This window comes from Tyto alba, unplaced genomic scaffold (genome assembly GCF_018691265.1).
Source record: "Tyto alba isolate M040663 unplaced genomic scaffold, T.alba_DEE_v4.0 Super-Scaffold_20, whole genome shotgun sequence".
Classification (NCBI taxonomy): Eukaryota; Metazoa; Chordata; class Aves; order Strigiformes; family Tytonidae; genus Tyto; species Tyto alba.
Window position 1 is genome coordinate 8,432,814 of NW_024881283.1, and position 21,740 is coordinate 8,454,553.

Genomic DNA, 21,740 nt, shown 5'->3' on the forward strand with positions numbered 1-21,740 from the left:
CTGCTTCTTGCTGCTAATAATGACTCAACCCCTGAAAATGAAATGACACTGGGAAGGGGAGTGCAGCCGCTTGACGTGGCTCACCCAGATTCTGCCTGCGGCCGAGAGCGCGCCCGGGAGCTGGCCCGGGAATGGCAGCGGCTCTCGGGAAAGATTTCATTGCTCACTACAAGCCTGCGTGGCTCAGAAGAGTGAGCACGCGGATCCAGCTGCGAGGGGACAGCAGGATGCACGAGAGCTTCGGCCGGAGCAGCGACTCATCCCGGCAGCGAGCAGGTTGGTGGCAGGACGCACGGCAAAGCCGAGGTCGTGAGCCCAGCCAAGAAAACAAGTGGTTTCTGCCGCATTTCCACCCTCTCAGCTCGGTCGGGTTTGGGTTCCATTGCGGATGCGTTTCCTGATGTGAAAAGCTGCATCGTTGCTTTTAAGCCGCATCCTTCCCGAAAGGCTCGCAAGGGCCTGGCCGTGTGCCCGGAGGAGTTTGCCAACTGCTGGAAATGACTAGAAGAATTTACAAAACAAGAAGATTGTCCCTCCCGGGGGGCTTCCCGGCGCGTTGCCATCTCCTGTGGGATTCAGGCACCGGCACTTGGTGCTGTGCAAACCCCAGCATCCTGCTGCTGTTCAGTCGTACCAGTGATCAGGGATGGGGATGTGGCACCGAATCCTGGGCGATGCCTGAGGAAGGGCTGGGGCTTGCCGTGGTTTTGTGTCTCTGCTTCTCATTACCCCCCTGAGCCAGGACTCAAGACCTAAATGAGCTCTGAAATAGTTGGGCAGTGATTTCCTGGCACCCCCCTGCCCTCCGTGATCCCAGGGGAGCGGATCCTTCCTGGGGTGGGGGCTGAGCACGCCGCTGCCCTCCGATGCTTTAGCTGACCCACGTCAAGGTGAACTGTGCTGAGGAAAAGCTAATCCCCAATTAGGGTGTTTGTGTTGACTTTCTGCTGCTGGCTCCAACTTCCGAGTCGTTAGCCTCCCAAAAAAAGATCTTGGTTTTCACATCTTGCACCTCCTCGGATGGCAGCAGAACCAGTTTGAAAAATATATTTGCACACAGTCATGGGGCATTGTCCAAATAATTACAGCAAAAGGGAGAGTACCTGTTACCCTCTGGGAAGAGCTCTTGTCAGATGGGCAAGGAAAATAGAGGAGGAAGGTGAAGAGGAAGGTTGTCCTCAGTTTTATAGTCCCAGTCCTGGTGGAGAAGGAAAGTCCAGGAGCTCCCTAAAGCACCAGCCCTTTGTGCAGAGCCCCAGAAAGCTTTACCCCCTCTCCAAACTGCTCCAGCGCCGGCAGCATGCCGGGGTACCCAGCTGGATAACTCATTTTCCGCTTGCACAGCCAAGATGGTCACAAGGATGCTGGGAGGCTCATGGGGAGAGCAGCCGGCTGGAGCTCCGCTCCCGCGAGGCCAAAGCAGAGGCACGTGGGAGGGGAAGCAGAGAGACGGGGGGCTGCAATGTGTCCTAAGACCCTCCCCTGCCGTGCCACATCCCTGGGAGGCGAGATCCCAAATGGCACCTAAGGGTGCCAAAACACATCGGCCACCGGCTGCGGCATCATGCGCTCCAACAGACACTGAAGCTCCTGCCCCTCGCGCCGGGACGGCTCGAGCTTGGCGCAGCCGGCGCGTTGGGGTGTGCTCAGCCCATCCTCTGCCCCTGTTTCCTTCCCCTCGCTGGGGCAGAGGGAGGGATGGCTGCTCCCTCGTTACTCATTAACACCTCCGGTGCTCGTGGGCAGCTGGGACAAGGTCCCTGCACAGCCACACCGGCCCAGCTGAGACCTGTGGGTGCTGCTTCCCACCCTGCTGTACCCCTGAGTAGGAGCCACTCGCTCCAAATCCCTCCCGTGGGGACCAGAGCTAGAGCTGGAGCTGCTGCTCATGCCGGGGTATGGAAAATCCCAACAGCGAGCCCTCTCCATCGGTGCTTGGGCAGCAGTGACGCTGCAACACGGGCGCTGCTTGTTGTGATGCTGCTTTAAAAATGGGTTTTGTAAACGGGTGCCTGGGTCATAAATGTCATTGGAAGAGCAAACGCAGGCGACTCCTTGCTTGGGTGTGTTGTACAAGGAGATGGTGATGAATAAATAGCAGCGGTTGTTCCCTGCCTGGCTTCCTCATGCTGGAAGGGATGGCTCTGTCGCAGCCTCCCAGGAGCATCACCCAGTGTCCCAGCAAGCAGTCACGAGAGGCAGCTCCTGCTCCTGTGCAAGCGCCTGGAAAGGGAAAACCTGCAGGAAAGTCAGCACAGCCCCGGTGCCCGACAGGCACAGGGTGGGGTGTAGGATGTCATGGGCACATTGGCTGATTTGCCCCATAAGTCCCCCCCAGGCTGGCGACAGGCGCTTGATGCGGCCGATGGGACGTGGCAGCCCCAGCCCTGGGAATTGAAATCCCCCGGCATGGGGTGGGACACGTGGGGGCTGCCGGGAGAGCTGCCGGGACAGGCAACCTTGACAGAAATATTTAAACCCCAGCGTCTGCAGTGTTTAAAGGCTGGTATCTGGGCCGAGCAAAGATAAAGCTGAAGGGGTGCGATGTGGGAGCGGGCGCGCTGGCAGGGGTCCCTGCAGCTGGACCCCCCACCCATCCCCACTCTGCTCCCCCCGGCTGGGCTGGTGTTTCCCTCGGGAGCAGCGATGGCAGGAATGGTGATTTCCTCGTCCCCCCTGGCCGCAGGGCAGAGCAGGGACCCAGCACCCAGATAAGCGGGAGCCGCCGGCGCCTGTGGCCTGGGGGCAGGGTCTGCCCTCCACCCCCCCCTCCACCCCCCCCTCCCCCCCCCCCCCCTCCACCCCCCCCTCCACCCCCCCCCCCCCCCCCCCCCCCCCCCCCCCCCCCCCCGCTGCCGTGGAGCTCCCAAGGTCCCTGCGGGGCAGACGGCGCCTTCGGGCTCCTGCTTTCATCTCTGCCCCAGCTGGGCACATGCTCACATGGCACTCCCCTTCTACTTCCTCCTCTTCTTCCTCCTCCTCCTCCGGCCCCGCTGGGTCACCTCCCTTCCGTCTCCCAGGATCTATCCTGAGCCGCTTCGCCCGGGCGGGTGCACCGGGAGTTTTGCGATGGTGGGTGCGTGATGAGCCCCCCGGGTGCCAGGTCCTGCGACTCGGCCCTGTGCCGGCTCCCACAGCGACGTCCCCCCGGCACCCCGGCATCACTGCCCGTGGTGGGCACCAAGGCGGGGGGGCCGCCCCCAGCTCTCAGCTGGGGAAACTGAGGCAAGAGGCAAAGCGAGCTAAGCTGTTCCCAAACGGCCAGGGGCAGCCAACCCCCCAGGCTCGAGTGGGTGTCCCCAGGCACCATCCCCACGCAGCCACGACGTCTACGGCTTCATCCAGGGACCCCCCCACACCCGCCCAGGGCGAAGGGGGCCACCTTGCAGGGGGCAGGGCAGGAGCGGGCGCACGGTGGTGCCGCCGTCCGAGCCAAGATCCGTCCCTGGAAGCGCTCCCGGCTCCAGCAATGAATCACACTTTCCCCCTGAGATCAGATTGCAGCTCCCACGCGCGGGGGGCCGGATCCGGCACCGCTCACCCTGCCACGGCCGGACCACCCCCGCCCCCGAACCCTCAGCACACGGAGCCGCGGTGAGCTGCACGGTATTGCTCAGCTTCACCGCTGCTAAATCCCATCGATGCCGGGGTTTGGGCAGGTTGGGTACCCCATGGTGCTGCCGGTGCTGCCAGAGCCCCTGGCCAAAGAGGCCCCAAAGTTGGGCAAGCCTCCCTGGTACATTAAGCCCATCCCTAAAGATCCGGGGGGGGCAGGACAGGGACAGAACCAGGGTGGCTGTGCCAGGGTGGTGGTGCCAAAATCGTGGTGCTAGGGTGGCGAGGCCGCAGCGCTGGCTCCGTCCCGGCCCTCGGGGCAGATCTGCCATGCGTGACAGGGAGGAAAAATCCTCCAGGAAGGGGGAACGGCAGCACCAGGTCACCAGAGATGACGCAAAGTGATTCACGGCTGCTCTGCGCTCCCCACAACCCCCTTCAGCTGCTCGCTGGGTCCGTGCCGGAGGCAGGGCAGCGACCGGAGCCTCCACCATTTACTTGAACAGCCAGAACATTCTGTCTCTCAAATACTCTCCTGCCTTTTGCTATTCCCTCCGGCAGCGCCGCCGATAACTCCCTGCCAGCTCTGTTTACCAGAGCAAAGTCCACGTTGGTTCACAGGCGACGGCGTCTCTCCCCACCGGCCGAACCCAGTGCTTGCCCACAGCCGGCCGGGCTCTGCCGAGCGCATCGGGGTCCGGCCGCTGACACCCGAGCCGGCCGTTGCCTGGTTATATCCACAAAACAGCCCCGCGCCGGGGCCGGGGCCGGGGTATCCTCTTACGGAGCAGAGAACAGCTGAGCCTCTTCAATCCCCACCCTGCTCTTGGCAGCTCATCACATAAACCCCAGCTGGGGCTCAGCAGCGCCGCTGCCATCGTCCCCTCCATCCCCTACAAGGGTTTGTTGGACCCAGCCCGCACGACCTGCAGGTTTCTCTCCTTGGCAGTTTCAGCTCTAGATATATATTTATACACCCAACTTGTGCGAATTAACAGCATTCCTCTCCTATTGAGTCAAAAGTCTCGGCACAAATAGAGGCGCTTCATGGAAAAAAAAGGGAGGGGAAAAAAAAAAAAAAAAAAAAAAGGTGGGTCATGCTGAAAAAAGCAACAGGATCAAAAAAAAAAAAAAAAAAAAAAAGAAAAAAGAAAAAACCCCCACCTAAATCTCCCTTTTCCTTTTAAAGCTCTGTTCCCAGGAGATGGTCAAGCGCAGTTATTTTAAACCTGATTTCGGCAGCCCAGCGGCGAGCAAGGCATGGGCAAGGTGTCGGTGACGGTGTCGGTGACGCGGGGACGGGGTGGCACTGGGCGATGTTGCAAGCTGTGGCGCGCGTTGCTGGGCGATTTTGGGGCACGTAAGCTGGCGACTTCCTGAGCGGCAAGCGCCGACTTCCTGAGCCGAGGCGGCAGCGGGCAGGGTCGGACCCTGGCAGAGGTAGGTTTGGTTGGCTCTGGTTCCACGGGGGACGGCCGGGCCGAGTGCCCGCTGGCTGTGCCACCACCCCGGGCTGTTGCACCCATGCCAACACGGCAATATATCTAAAAGATGTATTTTCGATAAATATACACTAATAATATAACCGCCGAAGGGTCGGTTTAGGGTGCCGTGGGGTGGAGAGGATGGGGATGGGCGCCGCAGGGATGGTGGGTGAGCAGAGGTGGGAAACCACATCTGTGGGCAGCAAAGGCAGCGGTGAGGGCAGCGTCACTGCCAGGAGCCTGGGAGTGTGGCCACGGCCACCACGGGGCTTTGCAGAGTGAAAAAAAACAGCTTTTCCATCCCCAAACCAGAGGGGAAAGGGGCGGCAGGGCCAGGGGTGTGGGTGGAAGGGGGAGCGGAGGCTGCGTTCTGCCATTGCTGCGGTGTTTGTGGGGCCAACCTGGGGCATCCAAAGAACCCTGAGATATTGGTGTTTAATACATTAATGCGCTTTAATAAATACAGAGGGGAGTGCAGCACCGCGCTGCCAGCACCCTCGAGCACCCCGCTCCGTGCACAGGATGAGGCTGCAGCATTTGGCGGCCATGTGCTGCATCCTCCAGCATTTCCCCTTTCAGACGCCTGGGTCGGAGGCGAACCCCACACAGCCCCGGGGGACAGTGGCCGGGCACCCCACTGTCCCCATCCCGGCCCCCCACGTCCTGCCCGGGACCCCAGCGGGATGGGACCCCGCAGCTCCCGGGTAGGAGCCCCCCAGCGCTGTGGGAAGGGGCAGGTTTGAGGCTGCACAAAACAAACTGCTTTAAATCACGGGTGTGAACAGCCGAAGCGGGATGGGGGGCTGTCGGGGAGGCTCCCCAGGGATGCCGGCTGCTGGCTGCGGCCAGCCCCTGCGGCTGCCTCTGCCAGGGATGCAGGCGGCTTGGCCTTCCCCGCCCTCTTCCTCCTCTTCCTCCTCCTCCTCCTCCTTCTCCTCCTCCTCCTCCCCGGGGCGGAGGGAGGCAGCCGCCCACAGCTGGCACTGCAGGCGGTGGCCAAGCGAAGAGGCTGCTCCGGGGAATCTGATTTCCAGCCCTGTTTATTAATAACCCCCCCCCGCCCCATGCTAAATCCATGTGCAGCGCAGAGCCGGAGGCGCTGGGCTCCAGGGGAGGAAGGTAAGAGCCCACCCGGTGCGAGCAGGGGGGAGCAGAGAAAGAGCTGGTGTCCGCTGGGAGGGTGAGGGGGGTCCCATGGGTGCGGGATCCTTGGTGAGGTTGGGGGAGTGGGACAGGTGAGGGGCCTGCCAAAGTCTGGGGTGCAGGGATGGGGTGTGGGGGTGTCTGAGGTTCAGCACCCAAGGAGCATTGCTGGACCCTCAGGAGTGGGGGGGAACAGCCCCTCCTGGGGTACCCAGGAGTGCTGCCCACCTGGGGGGCTCTGGGATGATGGGGGGGGGGGTGAGAGTGAGCCCCTGCACCGGGCTGCGGGGGTGGGATGGCTGTCCTCCCCTTCCGCCCCGCCGATGCAAAGCAGAGCTGAGAACTTTGCAAAATAAGCGCTGGCACTGGGAGAGGGCAAAGAAAAATGAAGCAGAGCCCTTTTCCCACCTTTCCAGGAGCTGCCCCCTCTCCAGCCGATGGGCCGTTGAGTCCAAGGCTGCGATGTGTCATCGCTGCTGAAAACTACCTTATTAGGAGAGAAAGTATCGGTGAAAATCAGTTCTTTACTTAAAGCCATTGCTGCGAGCTGAGGGCTGTCTGCGAGTGCCAGCCTGTGCTCATTCCTCGGGGGATGACTAGACATGAGCTCAGCAGCGTGGCCGGGAGGTGAGAGCATCCTCTTACCGAACCCACCGGCTCCTGGAAGAGGCAGGAAAAGCCCCGGCTTGTTCCTGAGGATTTTCCTCTCCTTCCTACTCCAAATAGCACCCGGGCAAATGTGAGATGTGAGTATTTGGTGGTGGCAGCTGCAAGTACCGGGCTGGGGATAATGATGGGATCGGATGACTCTGCAAAGCGGAGCTTGCTGGGCTCCTGATGCAGAAGCTACCGCTCTCTCGGGCATAGTCCATGCGGTGCTTTCCTCCATCTCAGCCACCTTGGATCCTGCCTGCCTTTTAGCAGCACGTTCCCTTGCCATGAGGTTATGCCACATTGCTAAAATCCCAGCAAGTTTTACTGGGAGTGCCCATGCTGGTCACACCGGTGCTGCTGGAGGAGATTGGCTGCGACACGGTGGCAGTTCCCATCAGCACCAGACTAACTCTTGGTTTTGGGGTCCAGGTTTGCACCCCTCGCTCTTTCTCTGTGGCAGTCAGTCACTTTAAGAGGGTTTTCTTCCCTTGTTTTAGCCCGTGCCAGAGCCGACAGTTTGGGTCCAGGTTGCCGTCAGAGTGCAGCCCTGCCCAGTTTGCACAGACTGTGGTGACACGGGGACGGTCACAGCAGCCGGGCCACAGCGAGAGCACCCCCAGCTCAGCCTGCTGTGGGGCTCCCACATCTCACAGGGCGGAGAGGAAGGGCTGAGACCTGTTACACTCATTGCTCTGGTTCACGTCTGCTCTCCTTTCCAGGGACCTGATGGCAGAGCCTGAGCCCCCTCCAGAGCTGCAGGTGGATGAAGCCGGAGCATCCGCAGCCCCGCAGGGAGCAGCTGCGGGCGCTGCTCCTCACCCGGACCTTTCATACAGCCCATTAGACCCAGAGGAGGGTGTGGAGGTGACAGCCCTGCACAGAGGCGGCCCAGACACCTGCCAGGAGCTGCAGGCAGATGGAAGGGATGCTTCCTTGGAGCTAAACATGCCAGGGCCCCAGCTGGATGAGGATGTGGCCGGGGCCGCGGTCCCGCTGGACGTGGATGTGGCAGGAATCCCGCTGGACGTGGATGCAGGTGGAATAGAGATCCCCCTGGATGTGGATGGGGCAGGGATCCCGCTGGATGTGGATGCAGGTGGGACAGGGATCCCGCTGGACGTGGATGCAGAAGGAATAGAGATCCCCCTGGATGTGGATGGGGCAGGGATCCCGCTGGAAGTGGATGCAGATGGAGTAGGGATCCCGCTGTACATGGACACAGACGGGGCAGGGATCCCGCTGGACATGGACGCAGAGGGTGCAGGCAGCCCCCTGGACGCAGACGGCACGGAGCATCAGTGTCTGACCCTCGAAGAGCTGGGCGACTACTTCCAAGAATGCATCGAAGCCGTCGAGCGGCTGGAGAAAGAGAGAGACAGCCTGATCGCGGAGCTCGCCCAGCTCCGGGAGCCGGCGCTGCAGGAGATCCGCCATGCCCACGAGGAGATCCAGGCGGCCTGCCGGTTGCTGGCCAAGGTGGAGCTGGAGAGGGACAACCTGAAGGATGAGATCCGGCAGATCAAGCAGAAGCTGTTCAAGGTGACGAAGGAGTGCGTGGCTTGCCAGTACCAGCTGGAGAGCCGGCGGCACGACCTCTCCCAGTATACTGCTTACCAGGGCGAGCTGGAGACCCAGGCTGGGCAGCTCTCTGGCGAACTGTCTCAGCTGAAGGAGACCTGCGAAAAGGAGAAGGAGATTTTGAGGCAACGCCTGGAGACTCCGCCGTGTCGGCAGGATAACCTGTACCTGCAGGAGAGCCGCCGGCTCTCCGTGGAGTTCGAGAGCTTCGTGGCAGAGAGCCGCCGGGGTTTGGAGGAGCACTACGAGCCCCAGCTGCTGCGGCTGCTGGAGAGACGCGAGGCGGGGGTGAAGGCGCTGCAGGAGATGCAGGGGGAGATCCAGGGGATGAAGGAAGCCCTGCGGCCCTTGCAGGGGGAGGTCAGCCGGCTGCGGCTGCAGAACCGGAGCCTGGAGGAGCAGATCATCCTCATCAAACGGAAGCGGGATGAAGAGGTCGGGCAGTACCGGGTACGTGCTCTGGCTGGGCACCCCTCTTGTTTAGAGAGTGGGAGTTGTTCTTCGCAGCCGGTGAAATGTGGATGCTGAAGGTCTTTCTTGTAGGGCCAGGGGGAGGAGCAGGGTGGATGAGGAGGGTAAGGAGGTGGAATATCTCCTCCTGGTTGAAGTTAAAAGCATCGCCCACCCTGGCACGGGCCAGCTGAAGCAGCAGCCCCTGGGTGTAGGGCAAACCCGATGTTACAGGGATGCAGGGGGAAAGTGCTGGGGCTTCACCCGATGAGCTGCTGCAAAAAAGCTTTCTCCTGACTGTATTCTCACTTGGTTTTGACCTGCTCCTCAGAAATGGTCCCAGCAAGCAAGGACGAGGCAGAGGGGACAGGGGGTTTCCTTCCCAGAGTGGGCCCGTGCGGAGCTGAGCGATGATGCTGAGCACAGGCACCGCACGTTTCGTGCAGCTTGTACTAGCATGGGGTCTGAGCTAAGGAGCTTGGAAAAGTCAGTTTTAAGTGAAGGTGGCTTTTCTTTAAAAGCCCAGCCCTGCTGGGGCAGATCCTGCCCTTCCCACAGCCAGGAAGGGTCTCACCTCCTGTGCCTGCAGCCCAGGGGCTGGGCTGCCTCCCAAGAGGGTTATTTCTGGCTGCTCCAGGCATCCGACCCCCCCCCCGGCACCTTGTCCTGAGGGACAAGGCAATTCAATATCTACAAGAGCACATTTGGCAAAGAGGCTCCACAATTAATCTCCCCCATTTCAACACTCTGTTCTCAACTCGTAATTGCTGCCTCCTCCCAGCCTGGCTCTGAGCAGCTGCTGGAGGCTGGCATCCCCCTCCATTGCCTCTCCTCCCCGCCGAGCTGGGGACCGGGTCATCAGCACCCATGACACTGCTCGTCTTGGATTTCAGGGTCCCCTCTCCCTCGGGGATCAGGATTTTGGGGCATCCCTGATGTGCCTCCACATTTTCCCAAATTCCTTATTTATCTTCTCCTGACTCATATGGTTTATACAGTTCTGACAGCTTGTCAAAACACGCACAAATTAGTCTAGGGGACAAAACCAACCAGCCAAGAGAGGCCTAAGGACTCAAAGCATCACATCCCAGCCCAAGCTCCCACCTTTGTAATAAAACAAAGCTTTTTTTTTTTTTTTTCCAGGGATTTTTAAAGACAGTGGTTTGTCAGCCATCGGCCTGGCTGTCCTTTGTCCAGACCAACACCATCAACAGGCAGATCCCCCCATGAGAGCGTGGACACTGAGACAGCCTTCCTCCCCCAGCTAATCTGCTCTTTGTCTTCTTGCTCCCTAGGAACAGGTTGAGGAGCTGGAAGACAGGCTGAAGGAGCTGAAGAACGGGGTCCAGCTCCAGCAGCGCAAGAACCAGGAACTGGAGGAGCTGAGGACCAGCCTCCACCAGGAGCTCTCCATCTACAAGTCTGTTTGTGTCTCGTCCCTGCGGTGTGGAGGGGCTGGGGAGGGGCTGGGAGGAGGAGGATGGTGGAGAGGCCAGTGGTCACACAGCTCTTGGACACCGTGGGCTTTTGTTCCTGGTCCCTGGGCACATAGCTGGTGTGTGAGCAAGGGGTCTGGTGGGGCAACACAGCGGGAATCCAGACCTTTTGCCATCCAGCAAATAAGGATGTGGTGGAAAATCCTGCACCCAAGGAGTGGAGGTTGTTTTCCAAGAAGCAGGCATGGCAACTTAAAACAAAGTGTTGGTTTCCTTAGAAATGTGTGGAAAGGAACTGAGGCTTAGGTTTGGAAACACCGTTGTGGATGCTCTTCAGTGGGAGATCTTCTGCTTATCGCTCTCTGCTGCTGGTTTCACTCAGGTCTTCTTTATTACACGGGATTTTTTAAAGCTCCAGAAAAAGTCCTTAAGTTTGTGGACTGTTTTACTCACCAAACTGCATTGTTATGTTACTCCAATCTCAGCTGTACACACTCTTAGCCATTTTCTGTAGCTTCACTGGTACTTTAGCCTTCTTATTTCCCCTTCTCCCCTCAAACCTTCTCATGCAACCGCACCATGGGAAGATATGCCCTACCACATTGTTTTCTTTTATCCAAGTAAGACTTTAGCAAGATAAGCACGGGGGAAAGATATCTGTTTCAGCCTGTCATGTCACCAGCCACTTCAAAATGTATTAACAAGAGTTAATTAACACTTACAATTCAGACCAGATCGCAACCACCCGCTGTCTTTGCTGCCTGGGGTCCTTCTAAATCACAGACTAATATTTAAGCTTGTGTGCAGCAGCACAGCCTCTTAACTCCTGGCAATCTACAAATTGCCGTCCCTGGAAGCGATAGCGTGCAAGGCTTCTCGTGTGTCAGGACACCTCATTAAGTTTCACATTTGCACCGGGGACCTCGGAGTTCAGTACGGCTCCGAGCTGCCGTCTCGTAGCTCACACCAAAAATGACATTCCCTTCTGTTAAAGCCAGCGTGTTTGCCAAGGGCTCTGAAGGGCTGGGCTAGGTCTGCACACTCACAGGACTGAGCCAGTACAAGTGTTTCCTAATTACTTTTCTTCCATACTGTGAAAAGAATGTTTTTCAGAAATAGCATCTGTTCCCCTTCCTGCTTTTCTCCAGCCAGAGTACTTTATGTAAATAGACCGCAGCCTAAATTTGCTTTCTCCCCATACAGGAGCTGCTTAGAAATCTACGGCCACCTTTGCAAATCAGAAGAAAAAGCAGACCAGGACTGTTAGGAATGATGGACTTTTCCTCATTGTAGCAAAAGTAAAGGACAGAGGCATCTGCAGGGGACATCTCCTCTTGCTGCTTATCGTACCCGCTGCGCAGCAGCTGCCTGGAGTCAGGAATACCAGACAATCCTTTGTCTGTGTGTATTTCTCAAGGTGCTGCTGTTGATTGTATAGTAAAACTGCTTTTCCACAGAGGAGCAGAGAAAATAATACTTGCACTGAACAATGGACTTATATGAAGAGTAACAGATGTATGTTTTGCTGTGTTTAGAAAAATGTATTGTGTCTTGTTCCATAGGTGGATTGTAAAAGCCTGCACAGAAAGTATTGTTCTGGAAGACAGGGTTAAGGGGGTTGATTTTTAAAGTTTACATGCAAGAGAAGCTTCATCCTTTTAACAGGATTTTCTTTTGTATTTCAAGGGTCTCTGCTGTATTGCAACATGCTTAAAGGTTCTTTCCAACCTAAACGATTCTATGCTCCACCATGGGCCACAGAAACTAGTTTGTGGAGAAGAGGTTTCCACTTTATATAAAGTCTCACACTGAAAATAAAGGTCAGAGTTTAAGGATCCTTTTAATTCTCAAAGCTGTGTCTCAAAATAACAGGCTTGTGTGTCAAACCAAGTTACTTAGAAGGTATGAAACTATTCATGCTGCAGACTAACAAAAAAAAAAAAAAAAAAAGTTCTGTGGCAAGGGCTAAAGGCAGACGGAAAATTCAGCCAGCAGCACACTTCAGAGAGAAGGCAGACTTCAGTGCACTCTCAACTGCTTTGGGATATTAAGTACTCATTTCACAAAGGAAGCAGCAGAAACAAGAGGGGGAGAAGCATCCATATGTTACAAACTAAGGAATAGCTATACCAGCACCTAGTCTCATAGGACACAGAGGTAGAGACTATGCTCTTCCTTTCTCTGCTTTCTGAAGAGGTACAGTTTACACTGGAGAAAACAGTTAATGCAGAAGGAAAACATCAGCTCACAAAAAAAAAAAAAAAAATTAAAAAAACCCACAAAGCTACACAGCATTTACGTAGAAAAAATTTATTCCATCTGAAGCACTTACACGCAATTAGTCATGAAGAGCATGGAGAGTAACAGGTTGCTGGTGGAACAGGACACCCTAGTGGAAGATGTGCAGGAACTAGTGGTCAAGGACTAACTCCTAAAAAAAGTAGTTCATCCACATTTAATTTGCTTTACAGATACCAGCTACCAATGCTGTTTCAGGTTACCAGGCATGCCATCTGTGGTACATCAGTTGGTAAAAACATACACCTTTACAACTTGGCGGCCCCAAGTTTTAAAAACCATTTCACAGAAAGGAAAGAAATATACGTGAAAACACAGCTCAAGAAACACACAATAGAGCAAAATACATGGAAGGTGAACAATGTTCTGCAGGAATAGCTAACGAATCCAAACTGCTGTTGCCCAGCAAACGGGAGAAAAGGGAAAGGAAGGAAGGAATGAAAAAACCCAGAATTACCAGTAGAGACAAAAATATAGAAAGAAATTCATTTTCAGTTCAAGTCAGAATCTGCAAGTCTGTTTTGTAACTGCAGAGGCAGAAAAAAACACAAGGTACAGATTAACTAGAGGAATCCCAAGACTTTTAAGTTGTGCTGAAGAGGACAAGACCTTTCATACTCCATTTCTGAACTGCCAATGGATTAACACTTGTATCATCTCCATTGGCTCAAGTATACTCTGGCAGCTCTACCAACTTAACTTTTGTTTAAATTAGGCAAAAGCCTGCAGCTGTAGCAAGCTAAAGAGGAAAAAAAAAAAAAAAACAAAAAACCAAAAAACCAACCAAAACCAAGTTTGCTCTGTGTGATGAAGGCAGCTAAAATGGGCCAGCCAGCCCTATACACAAGAGATTGCTGTAGCAAATCTGACCAAGGAGCTACAGCACGGTACCATCTGAGTTGGGCTAAGCCCTTTGCTTAGGGAGTACTCACTGTCTGGGTTAAAAGGCTGTTGATGGTATCTACAGAAGGATGGCTGAACACAAAGTCTACGTGTGTCTCAAAACCAGTGTTAAGTCAATATCAGGGTTGAGAGGGAAGAGAAGGAAAAAAGACTAAAAACAGGAAAAGGTGGTCATCTAGGATCCTTGACCTTCTGGATCCACACTTCCTTCAGGGTCTTCATCATTATATATGTTCTCCGCCTGCAAGACAGATGGAGGAACTGAAGCAACATTTACCACCACATTGAAGAAGATTCCACCTGCTAGAACACTTCAAAAAGTTCTGGCAGTTTTTCATCTGCAGATAGGTACCTATCCCTGATCCCTCAAGGCCATTTAACATTAAAGCAACACAAATTACTTTTTTGTAACAACCATGTCTCCAAAACATTTCATGAGTACCCGCTAAATTTACTGTAGCTTATGGAAATATGCCTTGTTAAAAGTAGAGACCACTGCAAAACTTACTTCAATTAACAGACTATCTTATATAAATTTAGTAGATCCTTTACCTTGCAGCAGCACCTTTCAAAAGAACTATATAGAAGGCTACTAAGAACAAAACCTCTGTGAACCAATTTATAGTCAAAGAAAAATTAGGAGTATGGTCTTGTCAAAGATTATTCAAACAATACAAGATTGTTTTCCAAAACCTTCAACAGCTGATAATTTAGAGCCAATAAACTTTTCCTATTCACCACCACCCCTCTCAATCCTCAGGAGGACATTTATATCATTTGGAAAAATTTAATTCTTTGAGACAATAACAAACAGAAACCTCAATTTCCTCAATTTCATCCTTGGTTCTCACACACATTGTTTTAATTCAAACAGAGGGGAAAAATTTGCTTCTACACCAGTACTTTTTTTTTTTTTTTTTAAATCATGAGAAACACAAACCAGCTTCTGAGTATTTGTAAACCATTGTTTCAACCAAACCTAAAGTGAATTCACTATTCCTCTGAGATTTGAGCAGTGCTACAATGTAATTCTGAGAGCTGTAAATAAAACCAGGAATGCTGAAATCCCAGCACTTCAGCACCATCTCTCATTTGCCACTTCCTGCACCTTCCCAAAAAACTCACCATTTGCCAGACTTGCATGATATTATCTTCTGATACAGAACAAATTACCCAGGGTTCATTGGGATTCCAGGAGAAATCAGATATCTTTGCAGTATGACCACCATGAATAAACTAGTATTGGGGAAACAAAAAGGGGAATGTTTTCAAATCCAAACCACAGAAATGAATAATTAGTCAAAACAACCAGTGAGATTCAAAAGACTTACCAACAGCTCTGGGGGACCATCCTCAGCATCTTCAGGGGATTGCTCTTCTCCAATTTTACTGGAAAAAAAAAATAAAAAATGAAAAGGTAGGGGTTTGGTTGGTTGTTTTTCTTAAAGTGAGAGGCAACTAATATTGTGTTAAGACAACATGACTAATTTGGGATTTACCTCAAGTCCCAGACATTTAGCCTGCGGTCAGTGCCACTGGAGGCCAATATAGTTTCATTATGGGGAGACCACTGAACCTACAGACAAGGATGAATTTAGAAAGGAAGTCAGTTTTAAGAAGCTGTAACACAACAGACATCAGACACTCACAAACACCACTGTATTTTGTATCGTAAAAGCTCTATGAGAATTCAGATTAGTATTTACTTGAAACGAGTATACACAATAGTAACATTCTAACACAGGAGGTACGTTCATGAACATTCATATACTAACAAGGCATTTGAGCACCAAAAACTTACCACTTGTAACCTTTCCTCTAAGGCCACATGTTATGAAGTGCAAACAGCTCAGGATATTAGCTGCTTCTTATCTTAATAAGGATTGCACAAATATAAATTACGGATTCCTTAAGTAGTAGGTAGTTTACACATGAAAAGAAATCACTGTGATTAAGCTTCCCTGCCCAAAAGCTCACATTTACTACTTCTGCTGGAGATAAATCTCTCCAAAACATACCACTTAATAGGATCACAGGATTAGAAAACAACACGTAATTCTGCACACTAACCTGACATTTCAAGATTCTATGTGTAATTTTATTTAGAGGTAACTACAGTCTTAACTCATAATCCTTCTACAAAAAAATCTCTACATATTTTTCTTCTAAGGCATGAGTTGGAGATGGAAATACCGTATCTGAAAAGCACATGCTACCCGTGATGTTAACATTCTATATTTACACCAGCAAAATTAGCAATTGTTCGTTGTTGCAGAATGTTCCAGTGATCCCCTTTAACGGCTACTGGCTAAAGCCTTCCTACAGGACAAGATGAAAACACTGCAGCCATTTCATTGTGCTTCCCTGCTTCAATCTGCTGCCATGAATAATTTACATTTACTCTGGACTGCTAGCATTTCACCCTTCTGTTGTGGAAAAAGCGCTCGACCGTTTCCTTGTTAAGTTCTGTCCCTGGCTTTCTGGACATTCTTATCTGTACTGGAGCTCTACCCCACACAGTGCACTGTACAGCTCCACAACAATAAGCCAGAAAATTACAAGCAGATGAGAGAATATACTGAGCTTTTAAGTGCAAGTACATGTAATAAAAACACAGAATGGAAAATAAAGTTTTTCATTTTTTCCAGACAGTTAAGTAGAACTAAGTCTATGTGCATAAAAGATAAATATATTTTGTTATACCTGAAATATTTCATCTTTATGTGATTCAAAGGAGTGCAACTTCAGTTTTAGGTTCCTCAAGTCCCATAGAGCAACAGTCTAGGGAAAAAAAAAAAAAAAACAACCAACCCCACATAATTTTTTGTTCAAGTAACAAATGTACACATCCACATTTAAACATCAGAAACTAAACAAGTATATTCCAAGTTCAAGGTAGAAGTACCTTATCAGCTGATCCTGTAGCCAGAATAAACTCACTATAGGGATTGAAAGAGAGGCAGTTGACTTCAGCTGTGTGAGCATCCACTGAATGACTAGGTTTGGAGGTGTTATTTGACCGAGTATCCCAACTGTAAGGGGAAAACGTGGAATTGAAACAAAGGTTTATACCCCCTTTTACTAAGGGACAAAGGCACAGATGGGAAAGCAAGAGGGACAGAAGCTGAAGACACTGCCCCACTTACATCATGAGCTTCTGATCATCAGCAACAGATCCAAAGAGAGATTCATGGAGCAGGTGCCAAGATACATCTTCCACTACTGCTGTATGCCCTGTGAAGATGGTCTTTGCATCCACCACTTTGCCTTCTTTTGGAACAGCACTGATATCCCACAAGCAAATGGTCTTTAAAAAAAAAATTATTTTTTTAAAGAAATTACATCTTTAGACAGACACTCTCTTTACGTCCCCTATGTCCTCCCCCTCAAAGAAAAAAAAATGTTGACCTTTGCCAAGGGACACAAAGTGCAGACTGTACCCCAGCTATACTTAAAATACTCACATGATCATCAGAAGCACTAAGCAAATGCCCACTCAGGTTTGGGTTCCAGGACAGCCCATAACCTTCCTTTTGGTGTCCACGAAGACGCAGATCAGGGTTACACTCTCCAGAAGGGTCTGTAAAGAGGTGGCATAAGAATTCGGTGCCTAGTACCATTTCCAGCACATCCTGGAATAGCTGGCATTAAGTTTTACTGTGCTTTACTAAACTCTGCTCTGGCATTTTCAACAGGATCCCTCTCTATCCTCTTGAGCATTTTCCCCAAGTGAAGAATCACCTCATTAGAATATAATGCATTGAGATAACAGAGCAGTTTGTCATCTTAGCTTAATAAAAGCACACTGCAGATTCTTTCAAGCTGCCCTTTTTTTTAGGCTGGATGGCCTAGCAGCAGTGGTCCATTCTAAATCAGTGCTACAGTCCTGCTGAAGAGTCAAAGGAGCCCAGGAGCCTCCTGGTCTAGCTGGATGGAGGAACAGCAGTCCATCTCAATTACTGCTTGAAAAAACTCTTCCTAAACACTCTGCTGGTGCAATATTTTTCTGTTTTTCATCATCTCCAACTGCACTGTGAAAATGAGAAAGGCACTTCCGATCCTCCCCTCAAGTGTCAGAACTAGTTACTTGCTATGATCTTGGCGAGTTCATCAGTAAATGACTGTTAATATCCTTCCAGGATACCAGGACAACAGCTCAGCTACCCAGCAAATCACAGTTTCCAAAAAGCCACCTTCCACCACCCCAAATACCAACACATCCAGTGACATGATAAAACATGCAGTAAAACAGCAAAAGGAAAAAAGGCATACCTTTCTTTTGATACATATTGGATACGTATGTTTAAGCTTCATATAAAATAACCTGTTACACTAAATACCTACTTTCCTCAAAAAAAAAAAAAAACAAAACAAAACAAAACAAATTATATGCAGTCCACAAAACTTTTCAACCTCTTTTTCACTACATCAACCTTTTCTTAAGGAAGGGCTGGCTGATCTCTGAAGTACAGACATAACAAAGAAGCAGACACCTGGTTTAGAAGGGTGTTTGGTGTAATCAAAGACAAGGACATCACTGGATGGAGTCTTTGTAGCGATGATACATGGGTTCTGTGGCATGTAACGTGCTCTGTTCACTTCTCCCTCGTGATTTATCTTGATTTCGATTTCAATTTTTCCACTAACTGACCCAAAGCCTCCAAACTCTGGAAATAAGAATTTAGTAGTTTTAAATAATAAGCCAGCTTCAGATCAACACAAAGATCCAGACTCAATGACCAGTAGTACCGAGCATTTATTTGGAAAGATAGTCAGACAACTGTAACTGAAAGAATCCAGTTTCTAAATGGCATGTTGTTTAAAACACGTGTATTTGTAACATTAAAATATCAGGACTTTGGCTAAGTTAAAGACCATTTCTTCATGAAAATTTTGTACTGTTTCAAGTTTAACAACACAAGCCCAAAATATATCATATCTAAACCTCCTATCTGTAATGAAGATGTGTTGTACATTTGAAACAGATGTGCTGTAATGACACCTTCAAATATAACAAAAATCAGCTCTGCAGAATAGACAAAATGCTGGTAAAAACAAATTGCTGCACTGTGTTTAAGATACAGGACTGTAATATAACTTGCTAAAGCTACCTTATCTTTTTAAGCAAAGTTATGGTAACTTAGTCATTTGCAAAATTGCACAGCACCACTCTGGAAAAAAAGAGGGGGTTTTCGTTTGTTTTTAATTTGGAGTAGTAGATATTTGAGAAATACTGAAAGAGAAGAAAACCAAAGTATTTATTAGACAACACGGTGTTTATGAAGAACTCAGAAACCCAAAGATCAAAACACTAATTGCACAATGTAGGCTTCCAGCAAAAAAAGTAAACACTGGATCATTAAGGACTTTCACCAGGTAGAAAGATAGATTCAACCAAGTGAAAATGAGAAATGTCTAACTTGTAGCAATGCTGACAGCCAAGTAAGATTACAGAAAAGATCAAATTCAAGACTGATGTACCAAACAAAGCACAATAATCTTTTTATCCAAGAGGGGCTGGCACAACTATCAGGCAGCAGAATTCAGACACGAGAAGAACATCTGAAACATTACACTCCTCTGAAATAACATATTCTTTTACATGAATGACTTTCTCACTGGAAGAGTTTATGTAATGCAAAAGTGATGATAAAAATACAAATAAGCAGTACTCCATACAATTCAATGTCAATTCCTGATGAGATACAGGGAGGGGCAAGGTTCCTCCCCCCCTACTTTTGCAATAAGCCTGCCACCTTCTTTTCTCATCATTATATTATTATGACATTACATACATTCAAAAAGCATAGTATTTGTCTTTTAAGTAAGCGTACCACTTAGAAATAAATTAATTAGTTTATAATTAATATCTGAATTTTGCTGCCTGAACTTTAAGGAAAGACAAATATTCTTTTGAGAAGGGAAAGAAAAAATGGTTAAAGCTCCCCCCTGGTCCACATCTTTGGTCCCTTACCTCCTTTCTCACTATCATAGTGTGAAGCATCAAACTGCGCATCATCGTTAGGCAACTGCACGCTAGCTATCACAAGATGATTTTGTTCATCTGAAGTATGGGTCCCCAGGACTAGCCGGTGAATACTGAAATCTTTGCCTTCAGGTCTGCAAGGGAAGAGAGTTACTTGAGAAACAAAAGATGGATTTTACACAAATACTGAGCTGATTACAACATTTTTGATGTCAGCTTTTAACACTGATAACACTCTTTAAAGTTATTACTGCTCTCTTGCTCCAACACCAAACTCACTTCCTCCAGAGTAAATCTCTTAATTCAAAACCTCAACCTAAACCAGACCATCATTCCCATGCTTTCCTTTAAGGATGTTAGTGGCTCCTCCCAAGTACAACTCTGAGAGGCATGAACATTTACTGCAAGCTATTGTTACAGAAGCTTAGGACAAAATGGTGCTTATACAGAAATTATATCTAGTTCCGGCTTTGAGTAGTTTTTTTGCTTATTTAAAGGGGAGGGGGAAGCTGGAAGAATAAAAACATGGAAAGAAAGTGTGTAAAAATATCTTCTCGGTAATAAAAGACATCTTCCCAAATTAAAAATGACTGTACTGATTATCTTTCTAGTATTTAGTCACCAACTTGCTGTCAGCAAGGCAAGGGTACAAAAAGCAATTTAAGATAGAAAGGAATCACATATTGCCTTACTTTAACAAAAAGTGATCCTAGATTTACTATTTATTCTGCTTTGGAAAAAAAAAAAAAAAACAACAACAAAAAAAAAACATAAAAACCCCAAACAAACAAAAAAAAAAAAAAAAAAAAAAAAAAAAGGATCAATTTACCTTGTTACATCAGGAAGCCACTGAGCAGTCAAGCTGGGCCATTCCAGAGCATGGGTCATTACCAAATCATATAAGAAGGGAGTATTCTTTTTCCATATTTTATACTCTTCATTGATCACACGTTCTTCCACTGCATCATCAAAGGCTGCTAAAGGTTTGGGTTTTTTTTTTTTTTTAAAATGCATACAATTAGCTTTTATGAATACATTTACAACATATGCACAACACTGAGTGGGCAACTGAATAAAGAGCCAACTATATCACACCCTGGTTTGTTGTTACGACTGTTTTATTGGAGTTGCTGCTACATGATTAAAAACTCTCTGTTGCACATGCTAATCCTTGTTTCTGGATGTAAGGCTGGGAATTAGTATTAACTACATCACATTTCATCATCTCAACAGAAGCAGCATAATAAAATTCTGATGACTGGTGTCACAGGGGTAAAAACCAGAATTGTAAAGATGTTTAAATGCGGGAGGTCCAGTAACTGCTGTTAAACAGAGCGGTCTAGGTGCAGCCTTGAACTACCAGTTCCCAAAATCCAGTTTTCCAAGGCTCCTTCCGTTGCCTTGTTTCTCTCGCACACTTTCTCATCCCATCTGCTACTAGCCTCCCCCTAGAGAATGTGACTGAGAGCAGCTGGGCCTGTGGGAGCAGACCCACGGGACACGGCAGCGCGGCCGGTGACATCTCTTTGTCTGCGCCAGGCAGGCGGCTGCCCACACCCCTGGCAGGGCACGGCGTTCCTGCGGCCCTCCCCGCTCCCAACCGCCCGGTTACCGGCACACCGGCCTCTGCTCGGAAAACACAAACCGCCCTCCCTGGGGAGCGGGTACAAACGGATCGAAGGGAGGGACGGGGAGGAAGGACCCGGCCGTCGGGCCACAGGCCTCCCTCGCGCGGCCCGTGGGCGAGGGGAGGCGGCGCGGCGGGCCGTGCCCGTGGGGACCGGCGGGCCCCGCCCCCGCGCGCCCCCTGGCGGAGCCGCCCCCGCTCCCCTCAGACCGGCGGCCGTTACCGGGGGGTGTGAGGGGAAGGGAGGGGGTGAGAGAAAGGGGGGGGGGGGGGAGCGTACCCCCGGGCCTCACGGAGCCGCGAGCGAAGAAGGCCGCACCGCCAGGCCTACCCCACGCCGCACCGCGAGCCCTACCTTCCTTGTCCGCCATGGCGGGGCGGGGGGAGAGCGGGGCGGTGGCGGGGCTGGGCTGGGCTGGGCCGGGCGAAGCGGGCGGCCGGTTCCTCCGCTCCCTGCTCGGACCCCTCCGGCCGCAGGCTCTATTGTTTCCTGCCCCCGCTTGCGTGCCGCTCCGGCGCCGCGCACCCCTTCGCGCGCCAACGCCGGCCAATCACCATCCGCCGCCGTGCAGCGGCCGCCAATCGGCGGGAGGCACGGGGCGGGGACACGGGGCAGACGAGCGCGC

The 21,740-nt window shown here is 50.7% G+C and overlaps 2 protein-coding genes across 5 annotated transcripts; one reads left to right on the plus strand and one right to left on the minus strand.

Annotated features, from left to right (window-relative positions):
- The first annotated feature begins 4,913 nt into the window (after positions 1–4,913).
- SYNC (syncoilin, intermediate filament protein) lies at positions 4,914–12,152 on the plus strand. Of its 3 annotated transcripts, XM_033003245.2 has the most exons (5): positions 6,133–6,158; positions 6,717–6,928; positions 7,556–8,864; positions 10,160–10,284; positions 11,504–12,152. In XM_033003245.2, coding segments are annotated over exons 2-5 (1,500 nt in total). In that variant the 5' UTR covers positions 6,133–6,158; positions 6,717–6,926; the 3' UTR covers positions 11,568–12,152. The 3 variants fall into 3 exon arrangements, with proteins under 3 accessions (XP_032859137.2, XP_032859135.2, XP_032859136.2); XM_033003246.2 differs by lacking the exons at positions 6,133–6,158; positions 6,717–6,928 and adding an exon at positions 4,914–4,995; XM_033003244.2 differs by lacking the exon at positions 6,717–6,928 and having other exon boundaries at positions 5,995–6,158.
- A 442-nt stretch (positions 12,153–12,594) lies between these two features.
- RBBP4 (RB binding protein 4, chromatin remodeling factor) lies at positions 12,595–21,668 on the minus strand. 2 transcript variants are annotated; one of them, XM_042793916.1, is made up of 12 exons: positions 21,470–21,668; positions 20,317–20,461; positions 19,476–19,621; positions 17,995–18,168; positions 16,966–17,081; positions 16,648–16,808; positions 16,407–16,533; positions 16,205–16,282; positions 15,001–15,077; positions 14,833–14,890; positions 14,627–14,737; positions 12,595–13,742 (listed from the first exon to the last, which is right to left on the minus strand). In XM_042793916.1, the coding sequence occupies exons 1-12, from the start codon at positions 21,483–21,485 to the stop codon at positions 13,677–13,679; spliced, it is 1,275 nt and encodes a 424-aa protein (XP_042649850.1). In that variant the 5' UTR covers positions 21,486–21,668; the 3' UTR covers positions 12,595–13,676. The 2 variants fall into 2 exon arrangements, with proteins under 2 accessions (XP_042649850.1, XP_042649849.1); XM_042793915.1 differs by having other exon boundaries at positions 20,317–20,464.
- Positions 21,669–21,740: the final 72 nt, after the last annotated feature.